Source organism: Schistocerca americana, chromosome 9, assembly GCF_021461395.2.
Source record: "Schistocerca americana isolate TAMUIC-IGC-003095 chromosome 9, iqSchAmer2.1, whole genome shotgun sequence".
NCBI lineage: Eukaryota > Metazoa > Arthropoda > Insecta > Orthoptera > Acrididae > Schistocerca > Schistocerca americana.
This window is the reverse complement of record NC_060127.1, coordinates 44,164,439-44,184,267: the sequence shown is the minus strand read 5'-3', so window position 1 is coordinate 44,184,267 and position 19,829 is coordinate 44,164,439. Positions and strand designations below refer to the sequence as shown.

Below are 19,829 nucleotides of genomic sequence, written 5' to 3'. Positions count from 1 at the left end.
GTCAAGACTTTGCTACATTGTAGACTCTTTTGGCAACATTGTGTCATAACAGTGATTTGCAGGTGTGGGACTAATTTATCGTGCTAAAATCACTTGACTTTTCCTTGTCATCTCGATGAACTATTCTGAATAATTCCCGCTTAAGATATCACATTGAGTTAGTAAAGTGAACTGTTTTGATCCCAAGAATGTCGTTTCATGCAAAAGGTACCCCTAGTCCACCTCAACTACGATTCCGCTTACGTCAACAATTCTTGATGACATTTTGACAAGGTCGTTTTACACACATTTTAGTTGTGTTAAAATAAATTTTCGACGCAAGCCGAACAGGGTAAGTGTGCAATTCATTCGTGTTTTTCGATGGTGTTATCTGCAATCTGTTTGAAGTTGTCTCTTACATCGGCATGTTTTAGTATAGTTCCACTGAAGTCTGGCTGGAACAGGCTGGGGATAGCAGTGACGTCACTGTGAACTGTCCATGAAGTTTTTCGCATTGCTAGTCCATCTCAGACCTCGCAGTATCGTAGACAACGTTTGATCTTTCAGTCAATTTCGGAATTAGTACTGAGTGATACTACCACATTCTCGTAATATTCTCTTTTCATAGTGACGAAGTAACCTGAATTGTCATCACGTTTATGTAAGACCGAGATCATAAATTAAATATTTTTTGTCTGGGGTAATTCAATGCTAAATTTTCAACTGGTCTTTTGTTTCATGTTGTAACTGTCTGCATTACCTACCACAAGAATAATGACAAAGAATTAAACGAACCACTGTCGTGTTTGCACCGTGGCACCATGCCCATCCCGCGATCCAAGACAAGGGTAGTCGCTGGTTCACATCTCGTTGGAATACCGATGTTTAGTACTTCAGTGGTTTCCTTTTTTTCTTTGGTAATAGCCAGAACGAAATTCAATAACAAACTGCTAAGGAAACATTTGCATTGCGCTAGCTGAACATCCTATTGTTTTTGTTTGTTTGTAATTCTAACTGTCAGCATTTTTCTGCAATGCAATAAACTTCATTTATTATTAATCTGTTATTATTACTGTTATTATTGTTATTCGTTCACTCGCTTGAGGTTTCTTGTCGCTATTTGGTAGCGATGCACAGGACCACTGAATTACGAAAGCAATGAGCAGGCTAGTTAGTAATCGTGATATGTATAACTCTCAAAGTGAAAAACATATGAAGGCACAGACTTGCACATTGCACACATTCACAGTTTAATTTCACTGTTAATGAAGATAACTTCCGTATCCTCAAATGAATTGATTACTGCATGGCATCAAATAATTAGGTAACTGTGTTTCTTCTTGCTTCCAGCCTCACTAACATGCTTCAGCATTCTCGTAATAGTCGCGAAGTTCTATTTCTATCTGGCACAAAACTGGCCGCAGACACAGTCAGTTTAGTGGTTCAGTGTTTGATGCCTTACAGTTTTGTGATGTGTGGACCAATGTTTTTTCCTATGACTTTTCATTCCACTGAAATAAGTTATCGTTGCAAATCATCAGATTGTGTGTTTTATTCGTCTGTATTGTGCGTAAATTGAAATTGTGATGGTAATTATATACCTCAATGTATCACGTGCTATACGCTGCATGAGCTGAAACTAATACACCAGTTTTCCTTTTCCGGTGCTGAAATTATATAACACCGCTGTTAACAGCCCCCTTCCACCCCGGAAAGCTTCAAAAAATGAGTTCTGGATTAAGCGTAATTGAATGGCTTAAATATAGATAGCTGGAACTAAATTGATATGACTCGCCACAAATTCCTCTCCTGTGCCAACCTCTTAATCTCAGAGTAACACTTGGAAGCTACGTCCTCAATTATTTGCTGGATGTATTCCAGTCTCTGTCGTTCTCTACAGTTTTTATCCTCTACAGCTCCCTCTAGTACAATGGAAGGCATTCCTTAATGTCTTAACAGCTGTCCTATCATCCTATTCCTTCTCCTTGTCAATGTTTCCGGCATATTACTTTCCTTTCCGATTCAGCGCGGAACCTCCTCGTTTTTTACCTTATCAGTCTACAAAATTTTTAACATTCTTCTGTAGCAGGACATCTCAAATACTTCGATTCTCTTTCGTTCCGGTTTTCCAATAGTCCACTTTTACTATCGTACAATACCGTGCTCAAAAAGTACATTTTCAGAAATTTAATTCTTAAATTGAGGCCTATGTTTGATGCTAGTAGAGTTCTCTTGGCCAGAATGCCCTTTTTGACAGTGCTAGTCTGCTTTTGATGTCCACCTTGCTCCGTCCGTCATTGATTATTTTGCTGCCTAGGTAGCAGAATTCCTTAACTTCATCTACTTCGTGACCTTCAATCCTGATGTTAAGTTTCTCGCTGTTCTCATTTCTACTACTTCTCATTACCTTCGTCTTTCTTTGATTTACCCGCAACCCATATCCTGTACTCATTAAATTGCTCATTCCATTCAGCAGATCATGTGATTCTTCTTCACTTTCGCTCAGGATAGCAATGTCATCAGCGATTCGTATCATTGATATCCTTTCTCCTTGAATTTTAAATACACTCCTGATCCTTTCTTTTATTTCCATCATTGCTTCTTCGATGTACAGATTGAACAGTTGGGGCGAAATACTACATCCCTGTCTTACACCCTTTTTAATCCGAGCACTTCAGTCTTCGTCGTCCACTCTTCCCTCTTGGCTCTTGGACATATTGTATATTACCCGTCTCTCCCTATAGCGTAACCCTATTTTTCTCAGAATTTCGAACATCTTGCACTATTTTATGTTGTCGAACGCTTTTTCGAGGTCGACAAATCCTATGAACGTGTCATGATTTTTCTTTAGTCTTGCCTGCATTATCAACCGCAACATCAGAATTGCCTCTCTGGTACCTTTACCTTTCCTAAAACCAAAGTGATCGTCATCTAACAATTTCTCAATTTTCTTTTCCATTCTTCTGTATATTATTCTTGTCGGGAGCTTAGATGCATGAGCTGTTAAGCTGAGTAATGCGATAGTTCTCGCACTTGTCATCTCTTGCAATCTTTGGAATTGTGTGGATGATATTTTTCCGGAACTCAGATGGTATGTCGCCAGACTCATATATACTACACACCAACATGAATAGTCGCTTGTTGCCATTTCCCCCAATGATTTTAGAAATTATGTTGGATTGTTATCTATCCTCTCTTACAGCCCATTTAAGACGAACAAGTACGACAAGCATTTCGCTACATCGTTGCCCCCAGCACAGCTGAGAACTGGCAACATTGTTGAAGATATTTAGCAAATTCACTTGGCATTCCCTTTCTGCTGTGACTTATGCTTCATACACTGACGTGACGAAAATCATTGGATGGCGATGTGCGCATATACAGATGACTGTAGTATCGCTTATACAAACTGTAAAAGGGCAGTGCATTGGTGGAGCTGTCATTTGTACTCAGGTGATTCACTTGAAAAAGTTTCCGATTAAGTTATGGCCGCACGACAGGAATTAACAGACTTTGAACGGGGAATGGTAGCTGGAGATGGATGCATGGGACATTCCATTTCGAAAATCGTTAGGGAATTCAATATTTCAAGACCCTCTGTGTCAAGAGTGTGCCGAGAATACCAGATTGCTACCATTACCTCTCACCACAGACAACGCAATGGCCGACGGCCTTCATTTAACGACGGAGAGCATGGTGTTTGCGCGACCGAGCGAGGTGGCGCAGTGGTTAGACAGTGGACTCGAATTCGGGAGGACGACGGTTCAATCCCGCGTCTGGCCATCCTGATTTAGGTTTTCCGTGATTTCCCTAAATCGCTCCAGGCAAATGCCGGGATGGTTCCTTTGAAAGGGCACGGCCGATTTCCTTCCCCATCCTTCCCTAATCCGATGAGACCGATGACCTCGCTGTCTGGTCTCCTTCCCCAAAAAACAACCAACCAAGCAACCATTGCGTAGAGCTGTAAGTGCTAACAGACAAGCAACATCGTGTGAAATATGTGAAGAAATCAATGTGGAACGTACGACGAACGTATCTGCTAGGGTAGTGTGGAGAAATTTGGCTTTAATGGGCCGTGCCAGCAGACGAACTATGCGAGTGCCTCTGTTATCAGCTGGACATCACCTGCAGTGTCTCTCCTGGGTTCCTGGCGTAGTTGGTTGGACCCTAGACGACTGGAAAACAGTGGCCTGATCAGATGAGTCCCGCTTTAGATGTCAACAAGGCACCGTGCAAGCTCGTGGTGGCTCCTTCATGGTGTGAGCTATGTTTACATTGAGTGGACGGTGTCCTCTGCTCCATCTTAACCGATCATTAACTAGAAAACATTATGTTCGGCTACTTGGAGACCATTTTGAGCCATTCGTGGACTTCATGTTCCCAAACAACGACGGAATTTTTATGGATGACAATGCGCCATGTCACCGGGTCACAACTGGTTGCAGTTGGCTTGAAGAATGCTGTGGACAGTTCGAGCGAATCGGGACTTAATCAGGTCAGTTCGTGCACAAAATCCCCTACTGGCAACACTTTCGCAGTTTCGCTGTAGAGGCAGCATGGCTGAGTATTTCTTAAGTGGATATCCAACGACTTGTTGAGTCCATGCTACGTCTAGTTGCTGCACTATGCAGGGCGAAAGGTGGCTTGACAAGGTATTAGCAGGTGTCCCCATGTAAGATGAGACAGAGAGAGAGAAAATTTCAATTTCGGACTGCAGGAATGCCGTACTTCACATAAGCAACAAATGTTCTTATCTCTGACGTTGCGTTATTACTCTCAGCGACCAATTTCGCAATGAGAGAGAGCTGCTGCCGGTAGGGTCCCATTAACTCAGTTGTTCCGCACGTCTTCCGACGCTAGGGTGGCGTGAGTTGTCAGTCCTAATCGCACTGTGGACCAGCGCAATATAGGTTCTCATTTTGTGTTTCATTCGAGGGGTCGCAAATTACTACAAGAAATTCCTTAACAAAATCCGAAGAAAACCTTCTCACAGTAAAGCTTTTGTTTATAAATAATTCTTCTGCTATGAGTCACGATTTTCTTTATTTACTTTTCACGCGACACGTTGCGGATAATGATACCCATTATTAGGTTCGTTTTTGTGTGTATTGTGCCTTTTCTATGTGATGTTGCGATGTGTGAGTCCGTTTCATTTCGTTGACTTTACTGGAATATATAAGAAACACGCGATTTTTAGTTGGTTATCAATCTTTTCGTAAAGTTAGTGGCCAAATTTAGAAGATTTTGTGCTTAGTTTTCTTATGGTCAATTTTTACTGAGTCTCATACACACTAAAACATCACACACTACTTTCTGTACACTTTAAAACATTTATAATGGATCAAATTAGACATTGAAGCTTCTCACAGTCTCGATTCAGTACGCCATAGTAAGCGTAGTAGATGTCTGCTGTGTGAACATCAAGCTTCCTCACTATGGAACTGACTCTGATGAGCGTCAACCATGCGAATTTTAGTTCTGTTCATCACGTAGGATCCATATGTGAGTCCAATGGTTATGGAGTGAGTATATTTCCTCTGTGCTAAATCTGTGAAATAGAAATTAAGCACACTTGTAGACGTTTGTTGACATCACCGTTAGCATCTTCTTTCCACTCTTGGTAGATTCAAGGATGGGCATTTTTGTTGCTTTAAATTGGATTGAATACCTTAAAATCACATTCGAGTAGTGTAAAGTTCTCAGTGAATCCAGAAGTGGATTTCAAAATGTGCAATGTGCTTGCATTGCTATAGAGCGTGCGCTGCAAGGTATTCTCTCAGTATATCCGATACATTTACTGTAAGCGATTAAATGACAGTAAAGCACATTACATTTACTCACTGTGGCGTGACGAAAACATACGACTTTGGGGTCAGAGATTTACTTCAAACTTTGGACACCTTTAGTAGGTCATTAAAACAACACAATGTCGAAGTAGCAAGGTGCACTACTCTAGCACTCTCAGAAAATCGCAAGAGAAGTTTTACGCGTCTTTTATGTGGCTTATGCATCTGTGCGTAGATGCTAGACGTTAGTTCATGTGGTGGACATTGTGGTGGTATATAAAAAAATATTTTTATTTGCTCGATGATAATATTACATAAAATTCTAATTTCCTATTTCAGTTGTGGTACTTGATTTAAAGACAAATAGTCACCATTAGCATCGGGTTCTAATTTTGGCTAGCATGAGAATGTGAAGCAAACTTAATACCACCACAAGCATTGACGTGGACGTTGGATTTTCCTCCGTGCGTACGTAACAATTTTTGAAACACAGCGCGCGGGTCACCGCCTTCTTCGGTTAAGTTTGCGTGAGTGGTTGCTATTATCAATAAAAATTTGCGTATAATACGCGGAATGTGCTAATAAAAATTAGTTCTCAGGGTGCCTGATGGCAACTGGTTCAGTTATGTACCGGTTTTAAAACAACAGTTAATACATGAGATACTTCTGTTTTCACGGAAAGTAATAAATTGCTTTGATTATTTTTCATTACCGAGGCAAAGCAAAGGAGATTCTCGTCATCTGCCGTTGAGCGGCCAATCGAAGATCTACTGAACTCAATGCAACGAAAATTTTAATGACTGATGCTTTAATTTAATTTTACTGGTTTTAGAATATTGAATGAGAAAAACAGAGAACGCTCCTGCATTTACATTTACATTTAATAAATGATTTAATAAGAATAATCGTTTTGCCGGCGTAATGGCCGACCTATGCTGCAAGAGGAACGGTGGTCCTCTGTGGAGCACACGCTAAAACTACAAATGCACACAAAATATTGATTCACTAAAATGAGAGGTGCAAGCTGTACAAAAAGTAAATGTTATTACATGGAAATATTATTTATATTCTAAATAGCTTTACAGAACTTACATATAATTAGATCAAGCGTACAATGATGCCTATCATCATACAAGAATCGAAGACAAGAGCGCGAGTAACATGATACAATGTCTCTGGTCTTTTTCATTGAGCAACGCAGATAAAATAAAGAAGGTTAGATGTATTTACCTTTAGTTCTCTGCAAATAATTTCTTTTCCTTTCAAACGTTAATGATCGTTGCACAAACAAATGTACTTTAACACTTTTGGCATCCGATGACGAATTATTCATCAGAATACCAAAAAATCTATTTGTTTTTTTAATAAATATCTGTGGCGTTCCGCCACAGTATGCAACCTTGTAAGGCACCCGGAACGTCTTTGCACCTCGTCGCTTCGAGCTGCTGACACACAGGCAGGCCCCATTTGACAGTTAACGTTTTGTACCACTGAGACGTTGCTAATGCATCAAGAACGAATAGTGCAGGTGCAATTTTTTTGGAATATCAGAATTTACACTTGTACTGCATAAATGGAGGTGGTCCCCTGTTCTTCGACTACTGCAGATAATGAATGGCATGACGACTCGAACCGTCGCCTCTTCCACGACCGTCTTGCAGAGCGCGAACGCTAATCACTTGACCGCACTGACTTCTTACGGCCAGTGCCTCCGCTCATATACATCGGTTACATAACAGACGTGTAAAACTTCTCTTCCGATTTTCTCGGAATTGCCCGAGTAGTGCACCGCATTACATGGACTTTATGTTGTTTTAATGGTCCACTAAAGAGGTACAAAATTTGAAGTGTAAATTCGTGATCCAAACGTCGTGGCCTCCCATTGTCACTGCCGGCCTACACAATACGCCACGCAGATTTTAGTTATTATTTCAAAAGTCACAGTTCACACACAGAAATCCGAATTGCGCTTATACATCTTTAACAATTGCTCACGACTACGTTGCGGCACTCCATGGTCATCCTTAACTCATAATTCCGGAGAATTATTAGATACCATCAGAGCTTCCGGTACACGGATCCAGACCCGATGAAGGCTGGGCTCCTCACTGAACTTTAGACTTAAGAAAGCAATTTTTTTCGCCCGCAAAGTACTTGCAAATGGACTGTCGTCTGATTGGCTAAGGAACATCATAGTCAATCCGACAGAAAACTTGGCTCACGTGATCCTGCATCTCTTACTATAAAACAGTCACAACTTAATAATTTTAATGACTAATTACAAAATGAACAGCTTTAGAAAACACACAAATATAAAAAATCCTTTTTAAATAATTGTAAAATGTTTCGTATTTCCAAGTAACTATACATTACAAATTTACCATTATACATTACAAATTCCCCCTGAGATTACGATACACACACTGTAGAGATACAGTTCTCGCGCTAACATAAACTCAGTTGATGCACATAACAATACTCATGTATTGTATTACTTTGCATTCATACCATTATTCACACTAATAAATAAACATATTAAATCAGCAGTAAATAATAAAGGATCATAATATTCACAGAAGGTAAACATTCATTTCCAAAATAAATTGTTGTTACTGCTCAGGACTTTGTAATCTATAAGATGCTGACACCTTTCGGCCACAACCACTGCTACGTGGACCTGCTGCATCGTTAGCATACATCTGTCATCCTAGAACCGTGACTCAGTGTCTGTATGAGGGTATCTACTCTAATGGCGCGTGCAAAAGTGCTACCCCTCACTCTGACTTTGTTGATATCGGGTGTGAAATGCAAACCATAGAAATTTATTGTGAAGCATCACTCAACAACAGTACAGCATTTCGTACTTCCCAAGGTGATGATCGATAGCTGACGCTTCCGACGAAGGTCGATTGAATGCAGCACTGCACCTGCAAGTGATGACCTTTACCACCAAACGGATCTGTGAGAACATTCGGCCTTCAGCGGCGGACAGTCTGTCAACAAATTTTCTTTCTTTTTTTTTTTGGGTCTTGTCCCGCGCCAACGCGGGATCGGCCTTGTTATTACGGATTTGGCAGTGTTAGTCGCAGGGGGTAGCTGGATGCCCTTCCTGCCACCGACCTGAAGCGCCTGGGACATAAGTAGTGTACCCCAGCAGTCTGCATCAAGTGTAAGCCATGAAATAGTGCGAACGTGTTCAGATGTCTGTGAGTCGTGTAACAGAGGCGGAACGTGGGGACCAGCCCGGTATTCACCTAAAGATATGTGGCAAACCGCTTAAAAACCACTTCCAGGCTGGCGGGCATACCAGCCCTCGTCGTTAATCCCCCAGGCGGATTCGATCTGGGGCTGGCGCGCCTACCCGAGGCCAGGAAGCAGCGCATTAGCGCTCTCAGCTACCCTGGTGGGTGTAGTCTGCTAACAACTATTTCACAGAAAAGTTATTGGACGGAACTGATATTTCTAGTCTCTGGGAAGTGAAATACGTTATATCTGTGCTACATCACGCTCAGCACTTACCCATTGAGACGAAAGGCAATTAGCGGTTTCGTCCGCAGGATGCTGCATCCAGACGACGTGCTGTTGACTGCTGTATGGTGGGCCTACATGTTGCATAACAGCATGAAGGGAAAAAGTACTTCTGCCAGGTCCTGCCACAGGTTACAGTGTTGCCGGTTTTTGCACATAGCCAGACTTCAGAGTAGTATCAGAGTTGCAGATATGTATATGCGTCCACACAAAGTATTAATTACCAAACTTTAATGCTATAATTTAAACTTTATCACCATCCATGTAACTTGGGCTGGAATGCTTTCTAATGGGGAATGTTTTGTGGCACATGTATGCATGCATAATGTGGACTCGTATATTAATGCAATCGTTAGTACTACAAGGCTCAGCTTACGTGGGTCACGTGGATTTGTGAGGTTTAACAGCAAAACGATGGAGTGACAGCGAAGTCTCATGTTTTCATCAAATGTAGCTGTCAATGGAAGCTTTGTGGTCCTGCACTGCAACTCCTTATTTGATCGAAACTGTAGTGGAAAACAATATATTGTAGAATTAGTTGCATTGAACATAAATGTCATAAGACAAGTTCGTAATGGACTTCCATTGGGTTGCCTTGAAATGTGGAGTATGCAGTACTCGAAATTTGTTCTGCTGATTATGTAATAACTGATTCATGGTTTTACTTCAGCAATAGACATGGACTCTGATACTTAAGGTTTTTCTTTCTCTGTGATGTATAGTTTTAGCTCCAAATTAATGTCATTCATTTTCTGAGAACACACTACGAAACAAAACACTGTTACAAATTAAGAATCCAAAGGATACATTTGCGTATGTGGCTGGTTCAAATGGCTCTGAGCACTATGGGACTCAACTGCTGAGGTCATTAGTCCCATTTGCGTATGTGTATGCACATATGTACGTATATGTAGGTATGTACAAATGTACACTTCCGACCTACAGTTGATTTTCCATGTGAAATAGTTGTAACATCTGTCATGCACCAATAATTGAATAAACAAGTGATCCAAAAAATGAAAGAAATTCCTAAACGTCTTCATACTGGGCACAACATCAGTAGAATCACAGCAGGTGAAATATTATTACCTCAGTATGCCCAAAGAAACTATAGAAATGACATTTCGCTCTTGCTGCATCCAGAATGAAGTCTTGAAAATAGGATCGCTGATTTAATCCTTTGTCACTTATTGAGTAAGCCAGCAAAAGACCAATATTAACATTTTAAAAATTTGCAAGTGCCTATTGGGTAGACATACTTACAGTTGTGAAATCATGGTTCACAATTAACTAATTAATTAATTGTGTTCTTTTGGCATGTCGTGTGGAAGACTTCTGTAGGGTTCACAAATTTTGCTGCTTACATGGGATAAACTGATGCTGCAGTGTCCATCTTTCACATGCATGAAGGTGTCACGAAATCAGTAATGTGCAAAGCCAGTGGACTTCACACATTTATCATATATTATATATAAGGTGAATTCCAGTTTCTTGTTTGTGTACAAGTGAGACTATTAGAATCAAGAATATCGAAGTATTTTTTCATATACAATTATTGTACATGCATTTAGCATAGTTTCTTGACATGTTTCACAAATTTCATTGTAATGGGTGTCATGACGACATATATTTTTGAGAATATGTTAACATCACAGGTGGTGTGTAAAATGTGATTCTTACTATATCATATAGATGGGTAGATCACATAAATAATGAGGAAGTATTGAATAGGGTTGGGGAGAAGAGAAGTTTGTGGCACAACTTGACCAGAAGAAGGGATCGGTTGGTAGGACATGTTCTGAGGCATCAAGGGATCACCAATTTAGTATTGGAGGGCAGCGTGGAGGTAAAAATCGTAGAGGGAGACCAAGAGATGAATACACTAAGCAGATTCAGAAGGATGTAGGTTGCAGTAGGTACTGGGAGATGGAAAAGCTTGCACAGGATAGAGTAGCATGGAGAGCTGCATCAAACCAGTCTCAGGACTGAAGACCACAACAACAACTATATCATCATTTACAATCTTCATTTTCGCTTTCCAAAAATTTTGGGTATAATATCTTTATTCAGGCCATCATTGTCTCTAAGAGTAATGTAATTCTACATTGGTTAAATAATATTATTGATAACTTTCTGGATGAGTGTGTCATGCATCACCTGTTTGGTAATAAACTGGCTATAATGAGGTGCAGTAGTATAATTTTCAGAAATTTTACAACAATGTCTTCCTACAAAACTGTTAACTCTTAATTGCAGTGTAGATACTCAGGTGGTTACTGCAATAATTCCACTCTTATCCGCTATGTGACTAGTTTATTCTAATGATGCATCTGTAACAGGATGACCGGAGGGGGTGACCTGGTCGGGGTTGTAGGGCATGGCTGGGTAGAAAAAGGTGGCTGTTTTTAGCAATCTCCCTCTTTATTGTTAGTTCTTCCAATACATTTTCTGGTAGCTCAGCCGCACCACTCGTGTCGTGGTGGAGACGTGCTGATGCGCGCAGCCCAGGGAACGTGACGCCGTGCTCGGTCAGTGGCTGCGCAGGTTGTAGGAGGGTAGCAGCATGAGGCCCCGCCTAGCTTACCTCCCGCAGACGCTGCAGCTTGTGATGACGCTGGGAGTCGCTGGTGCAGCAGCGAGCTACACCCTCTGCTGGCCGGTCCTCAGGGACAGTGTCACTGATGAGGACAATGTAACAGCGACCAAACGCCCAATCGGTCGAACCGATGCCGACGCCCACCTCTGATGCCCTTAAATAGTGCAGGCCACTGCTGAATCCGCCGGTTATGCGGCTCCGTGTTTATTAGAATGTTCTCGATGAGTTGGCTAACGCAACCGCACCACACGTGGCCCACGCCTGCATAATTCTGCTAATGCTGTGTTCTGGCTGTTGATGACTGCCAGCACCCACACACATACCGACGCTCATTGCAAAACTGTGTCACCTGCATAACGCGCCGGCCGGCCAGCCTTCGTCCGCCGTCTGCCATGAGGCTGGCGCATCGCACACTGAAACACACTAAATCACAATTTCGCACCATATTTCCTAAAAATAACCCCTTGTCTTCTACACATCCGAAGAAATAAGATCTTGCTGCAAACATAGCCATTCTGAAGCTGATTTCTGTGGCAATAATAACGCATTTTGTGTGTGTGTGTGTGTGTGTGTGTGTGTGTGTGTGTGTTATAACTGTAGCATCATATTTTGTTAGTTTTCTCCTGTAACATAGTGAATACTGTCTGAGAATATCGTAAATTTACGCCATTTTCGTGTTGTTGCCTGAGGCCTGTAGTAAGCATAACTTCAACAAAATATAGCTTCGAGATGCAAAGTTCCAAATAGCTTCAGTAAACTGAGAAATCTGATTGCATTAAGTTACTAACCTTTGAATTGTAGCTTCAGTAACTAAAAGCAACTCTGCGTTATTGTAGAAGTGTTATGATAACATTATCAGTGAGGTTAGTTTAAAGTTATTTGTTCAGAAGAGATTGTAAGTTATCTCACTGATTGACTGCGAGCAACTAGAAATGGATCTGATTGGTATCATGCAAGTATATAGCCATTGTAAATGAGTTTGTTGGTTGAATTCCATGGAATCATGTACCAGAGATAGGATAGGATAGTATTACGCTTTACTATAGATCCTGTCTGTTGTAGAACCAACCCGCTTAGCAAAATGTTTGAGATGCTCTCACTAACAGAAAGTGAACCATTGCGACTCACCCTCAGATAAGCCTGCTGCATGCCAGAGCAGGGCAAGTTTGTGCAAAAGGTGTACCACTCTGTCAATCATTGGTAGTTGAAACATATGATGAATAATGGTATGCCTTACCCAAATGTTAGCAAAAGGTAGAGGGTACCACCATGTGCAGTTACTTGTAGTGTGTATACTTAGGGCACGCAAGAGGATGTTCTTGTTTTGTAGCATCATATGTTAGCAAAAGGCACTTAATGAGTGTCACAAAGTAATAACATATTATGTATATAAATAGCTTGGTCTTCATTATCACAGTCACCTTATGACACAGAATAAATACCACTGACATAAAAAAGGTCTGATGTGCATAGTAAAGTTGATAAGTACATAGACGAAGCATTAACAGTGGATCATAAGTCAGTGTTTTACAGTGTGAATTCTATCACAGTATAGACCAGGGAATAGTAAAGTAAAAACACACATCAAAAAAAGTTGTGCATCACCCCAGTTTCCAGAACTCCTAAAGATAGATATTGACTGAGGATATTGTATCAGGGACACAGTCCCTTTGACTGTTCAGAGATGTCACTAAACCCGCCAAAAGATGTAAACAACCATGCATCAGGAGTGCCTATTAGATGGACGGGGTCCGACAGACGATCAGTTCCAGTCATTCCACGAGGAAGGAGGTACACGACTTCCGTTGTTTGTAGCTCAACCGTGTGTAGACGGTCAATACCTCGGTTTGATTGGGTCTGCATTGTCACTTTGTTCCAGGAAGGGCTCCAACGAGAGAAGTGTCTAAGTGTCTCGGAGTGAACCAAACCGATGTTGTTTGGACATGGAGGGGACACACAGAGAAACAGGAACTGTCGATGACATGTCTCGCTCAGGCTGCCCAAGGGCTACTACTGCAGTGAGTGACCGCTACCAACGGATTATGGCTCGGAGGGACCCTGACAACAACGCCACCATGTTGAATAATGCTTTTCATACAGCCACAGGACGTCGTGTTACGATTCAAAATGTGCGCAATAGGTAGCATGAAGTGCAACTTCATTCCCAACGTCCATGGCGAGGTCCATCTTTGCAACGACGATACCATTCAGCATGGGACAGATGGGCCAACAATATGCTGAATGGACTGCTCAAGATTGGCATCACGCTCTCTTCACCAATGAGTGTCGCAAATGCCTTCCACCAGACAATCGGAGATGTATATGGAGGCAACCCAGTCAGGCTGGACGCCATAGACACACTGTCCAGCGAGTGCAGCAACGTGGAGGTTCCTAATGTTTTGGGGTGGCATTATGTGGAGCTGATGTACGCCGCTGGTAGTCATGGAAAGCGCTGTAATGGCTGTATGACACTTGAATGGCATCCACCGACCGATAGTGCAAGCATATTGGCAACATATTGCTGAGGCATTCGTCTTCATGGATGGCGATTAGCGCCCCCCATCGTGCACATCTTGTAAATGACTTCCTTCAGGATAACAACATCGCTCGACTAGAGAGTGGTCAGCATGTTCTCCAGGCATGAGCTCTAGTGAACATGGCTGGCATAGATTAAAAAGGGCTGTTTATGGACGATGTGGCCCACAAACCATTCTGAGGGATCTGTTCCGAATCGAGGAGTGGTACAATCTGGACCTACAGTGCCGTGATGAACTTGTGGATAGTATGCTACGACAAATACAGGCATGCATCAATGCAAGAGGATATGCTACTGGGTATTACAGGTACCGGTGTGTACAGAAATCTGGACCACTACCTCTGAAGGTCTCGCTGTATGGTGGTACAACATACAATGTGTGGTTTTCATGAGCAATAAAAAGGGCGGAAATGATGTTTATTTTGACCTCTATTCCAATTTTCTGGACAGGTGCTGGGACTCTCGTAACTGAGGTGATGTAAAACTTCTTTTGATTTGTGTATATTTCCAAAAATATATTTTTTAATTGTACCTTAGAACCATAAATATAGAATATTTTTGTTTTTCTTTCTATTGCACATTACTTCATGTAATTCTTTTAATTGTTTTTTCTCATTCTGCTAGTTAAAAATCTTATGGTATTTTTCTCTCCCATCTACACTCTCGCCATTAATTCAGCAGTCAAACCAGCGTTTAGTGCATTTTCAACAAAGCAAATATTCCTTTCCATTTACATGCTCATTTTCTAAATGTAATTAACAGCCAAAATTGAATACTTTTTTTGTTAGAGTCAAATATTTCAAATAAATTAGCACCACTTAATGCAAGTCCACTTGGTTCTTGCCATTTAACTTTCAACTGTTACAAAATTTATTCAAATATGCAGTCGAAAATGGAAAGTGGTACATCATGAATCTCCAGTCCATTATTTATCAAATTTTCAGGTCTCTGAATCACATCACATTAAACTTTCTTTCCATGATATTCAGATTTAGGTGCGTCCCTCACAAGCGTGTACACTCTCTTTTATTAGTTGTGGCATCAAGATTGCTGGCTAGTGGCTTGTATGAACGCCTGCTCATCACACTGCATCATAATGGATTAATATGCCAATATACATTTAGTTCTCTGGTCATGATGAGTGTGACAGCAGGGATCATCATTCTTGGTACATACTGGCGAGTGTGCAGCCGCTATTTAGAACCTATCCGGATTGATAATCTTTTTGTTATACCTATGCACTCCTTGCATTGTGATTCCAGGAAACGGAGAAGTATGCATCTCGACAATTTCCACTTCCTGTGAACTTTCAGCAGTCATCTATGGATTCACTGACATCATTCTGACTATGACAGACAGAAGTGATACTCATTGGAGAACTGCTCACAATGCTGCTCTGTTTTTTTCTTGGTTTTGGGCCATGCTGGACTCTGTTGTCTATGATATGGTGCTGGTGACAAATGGCTTGTGACAACTCAAGATCGCAGCACCACACTAAATCCTAGAGAAACATTTTTCTAACCACCCATTCTGATTTAAAAAGTTGGCTCGATGAATTCACAGTGCCTGCACGGCTTGTCTTACTACAACCTCTGTTTTATGGCCCATCAGCTGCTAACATCCAAGGTTGGCATCCATTACAGTAGTCTAAGGGAAGCTGCTCAGATTGTTTTGTAACAGATTTATTCTGGATTGTATGCTAGGTATGAAGGCAGTCTAACGTTTCCAAACATATTAGTTATCTACAAGAGAAGGAAGATTGGAAGCTCGTGGAGTATAGATGTTGGTGTGGAATTCATGTAGTGTACATTAAAGTTCTAGGACTTCTATCAGTGAATTTCAGTGTGTCCTGGCACAATAATAGTAGTTTTATGTGTTTCACGTAACAGTATTTCTGATTTCAATGAACTTGTCTGCATTTCAGTTCTGTGAAATACTGTCAGACAAATGTACAATACTTACAGTCCTAAAGTAATGACTCCTATGAACTTGGAGCTCTCTCTTTCGATTCCCAGAGCACCCTACAAAATTTTGTTAATTTACTAGTGCTCCTCCTGACATATAACCTTGCTTTCCATACACTGTGAATTTACAGGGAACTTCTAAGAACTTAAATGCCCTAGCATATCATTGGATCAGACTGAAAACGTCGTGCGTCAGGAAAGTTATGTGTGATTTTCTGCATTGATATGGTTCCCTTCTTTCTGCACTATAGCGCTGAACATAGGTCACTACCTTTCACTGCCTTACAAATAGTTGGGACATTAGGTTTTCACCTAAAAGTGGATTAAAAGTATTTTTGTTTCATTTTTGAGATGCGAGTTTTTAATTCTAAGCCGATGATATGTTAATATACTTTCCAATTTCTGTAGTTGTATACTTATGAAATACATTCTGATAAAATTTTCTCCACTTTTCTGCAGTACTATCCCGGTTACCATGGAGGATGACAAGAGTAAAGATGCCAGTCGTGGTTTAGTGGCTGAAGTTTCACTAGCTGCAGGAAAAGGCTACAGGACTGAATGGAACACCAAGAACGAAGTATATTGTGCGAATAAAAGTGGTATAATGCATTTGGTGCACAGATGTACCATCTGCAAAAAGTCATTTGCACAGTTGGAGGACCTGAAGGAGCACACACAAATGAACAGATGTGGACTTCTTCAATCATGCTGTGTATGTCACAAAACATTCACAACGAGTGGCAGTCTGAAGAGGCACATCCGTGTTCACACTGGTGAACGCCCATACAGCTGTGACGTTTGCAACAAGACATTCATACAACGTTGTCACTTGAAGCAGCATTCACAGTTGCACACTGGTCAACGCTCATACAACTGTCCCATTTGCAACAAGATGTTCACTCAAAGCAGTCAACTAAAGCGTCATTCTCAGCTGCACACTGGCAAACGTCCATACATCTGTGGCGTTTGCAACAAGACATTCATAGAAAATAATCAGCTGAAGCGGCATTCCCAGTTGCACACTGGTGAGCGCCCGTACATCTGTGGGATTTGCGACAAGACATTCATGCGAAGTAATCAACTGAAGCGGCACACGCAGCTACACACTGGCGAACGCCCATACACCTGTGGCATTTGCTGCAAGACATTCATAGAAAATTGTGAACTGAAGCGGCACTCGTGGTTGCACACAGGCGAAAGCCCCTACGTCTGTAGTGTCTGCAACAAGACATTCACACACAGTACCAAACTGAAGGAGCATGCGCAGTTGCACACTGGTGAACGTCCATTCACATGTGGCAATTGTAATAAGACATTCTCGCAAAGTAGTCAACTCAAACGGCATGTGCGGTTGCACACTGGCGCACGTCCCTATATCTGCGACGTCTGTAACAAGACATTCACACAGAGTTCTCACTTGAAGCGGCATGCCCATTTGCACATTGGTGAACATGCGTAACCTGTGGAATTTGCAACAAAACATTCTCAGAAAGTAGTCACCTGAAGAAGCATTCAGAGCTGTACATTGGCGACTAAGTGATGTTATTGTGCCATAAGGAGTTATTTAAAGAGTAGAAACGACTTGAAAGGCATGTGAAATCTCACATCCAGTATAATTCATGTATGTGTTTGTTCTGCTGGTTTATCCTGGGTAGCAGTTAAGTTTTCATCTCTGAAAAATAAAGTCAAATAGTCGATATTATGTACATACCAACAATAAGTTTTAAAATCTTGTAAGTACCCAGTAGATACGCTTCCACTTGTAAAATAATAATTCATCAAAATTCATAAAATTATTGTGCTCTTAATCATATCAAATGCAAGACTTACTGTGGTAGTGTTCCACTGATTTCGCTGCTGTGCTTATCTTTGGCATGCATGAAAGTGTCACTGAATTAATTACATGCACAATCTGTGTATTTTCCACATTTATTAACAATGTCTAAAGGATAAAATGTGTATCACCCAAAATTATTTTTTTATATTGGATTGTAGCATTGCACATTCATTTCTTCATTGTAGCATTGCACATTCATTTCTTCATTCGTATTTCAGAAATTGGATAATGACTAATGTGTTGAAATACTGTGTGGTATTTAGATTTTTGTGTTCCTATCAAGGGCTGTGCATAACGTAAATCGCATTATACAGTAACATGTAATCAACATTTGTGCTTTCTACGAATTTTTGCAAGAGTATCCTGTTTTGGACAATTGTTCCATACAACTTTAACGTACTTCTTCACCATTAAATTAATATTATTGAGAATTATCTGAAGCTTATGAGCATGTTGCACATAACATATTTGGGAATAAAGCTACTTTTATGAGCTGTAGTCGTGTACTGGCAATAATTTCTTCATAGAAAAAGTGAAACTTTCTTTTCAGTGTAGATACTCGTTTGCTTACTACAATAATTGTTTGGTTATCCAATTTGCGATTAGTTTGTTCTAATGATATACTGGAAAAAGTAAGTTCATGGTGTAATATTAGCTCTTATAAAGATTAATGTTGTGTGGCATAACCATTTATTCTGTGCAGATTAGAACTGAATTACTAAGTTTTTCTCAGTTTCCTGAACTGTAACTCTTCTGTCAGATACCACGGCCTCCACATTTGTACTGTGCAGCAGGCCACATAGCCCCTTCTGTTTTCGTGTTTTCAGCCACTGCTCTGTGAGGCCTCCCATGTAATCATACTCGGTGCCTAGAAATTTCCATAACAAACTTCTTGAACTTGTCGAGGGGAGACAGTAGATAATGTTTTGTACTGGAACCTATATCCGGAAATGTACTGTTTTTATGTTACAACCATTTGAAACCTTGTTGCCAGGTAGTTTAAGGTTCCATGTCATCGATTGCACACCCACTCCCATTAAAGGTTTGAGTCCTCCTTTGGGCATGGGTGTGTGTGTTGTTCTTAGGGTAAGTTAGCTTAAATAGTGTGTAAGTCTAGGGTCTGATGACCTTAGCAGTTTGGTCCCTTAGGAATTCACACACATACCAACAATTTTTTAAATTTTTTTTTTTTGAAAACTTGTTGGTAACATGACCACTTTTACAATTGATTGATTAGGCTTCACTGGCTACATTGCATGTTTTATAATTCCACTCATTAGTAGCCAAAGAATTTGCTATGGGTGATACAGTATGGCCCATTCCAGTTTGGGTGTGTGGCATCTACTTGAAGCATGACAGTTATGCCTGCTGATGGTGAAGGTACTCGTTCTTGAAGCCGTTGCATATCTGTGGCTAAAAGGGTATGCTATGAGGTCAGACATTGTAGAGAACGATCTTGATAAAGGCAACAGGCTGCTCTTCCGTTACTGTGACCTTCGCCATTAAGAAGGATCATGTCGGTGTATTCCACAAACGTCTACTAAGCCATGTCGGTTTAACACTCGCAGACACATAATTGAGGTTCAACCAGGACAGAGAGGTA

General features: G+C 40.9%; 1 protein-coding gene across 7 annotated transcripts in view; it reads left to right on the top strand.

Moving 5' to 3' along the window:
* LOC124550887 (zinc finger protein 239-like) overlaps positions 1-19,829 on the top strand; it is a 270,087-nt gene that overhangs the window by 231,724 nt on the left and 18,534 nt on the right. For 3 of the 7 annotated variants that reach the window (XM_047125651.1, XM_047125653.1, XM_047125652.1), the window contains one exon: positions 16,849-18,724. The exons of 1 other annotated variant lie outside the window; for it this stretch is intronic. In XM_047125651.1, coding sequence (XP_046981607.1) covers positions 16,849-17,848 — 1,000 coding nt within the window. In that variant the 3' untranslated portion in view covers positions 17,849-18,724. Of the gene's footprint in view, positions 1-14,878; positions 14,899-16,848; positions 18,725-19,829 lie in introns of those variants that run through there. 3 more of the 7 variants (XM_047125654.1, XM_047125658.1, XM_047125656.1) reach the window with 3 other exon arrangements.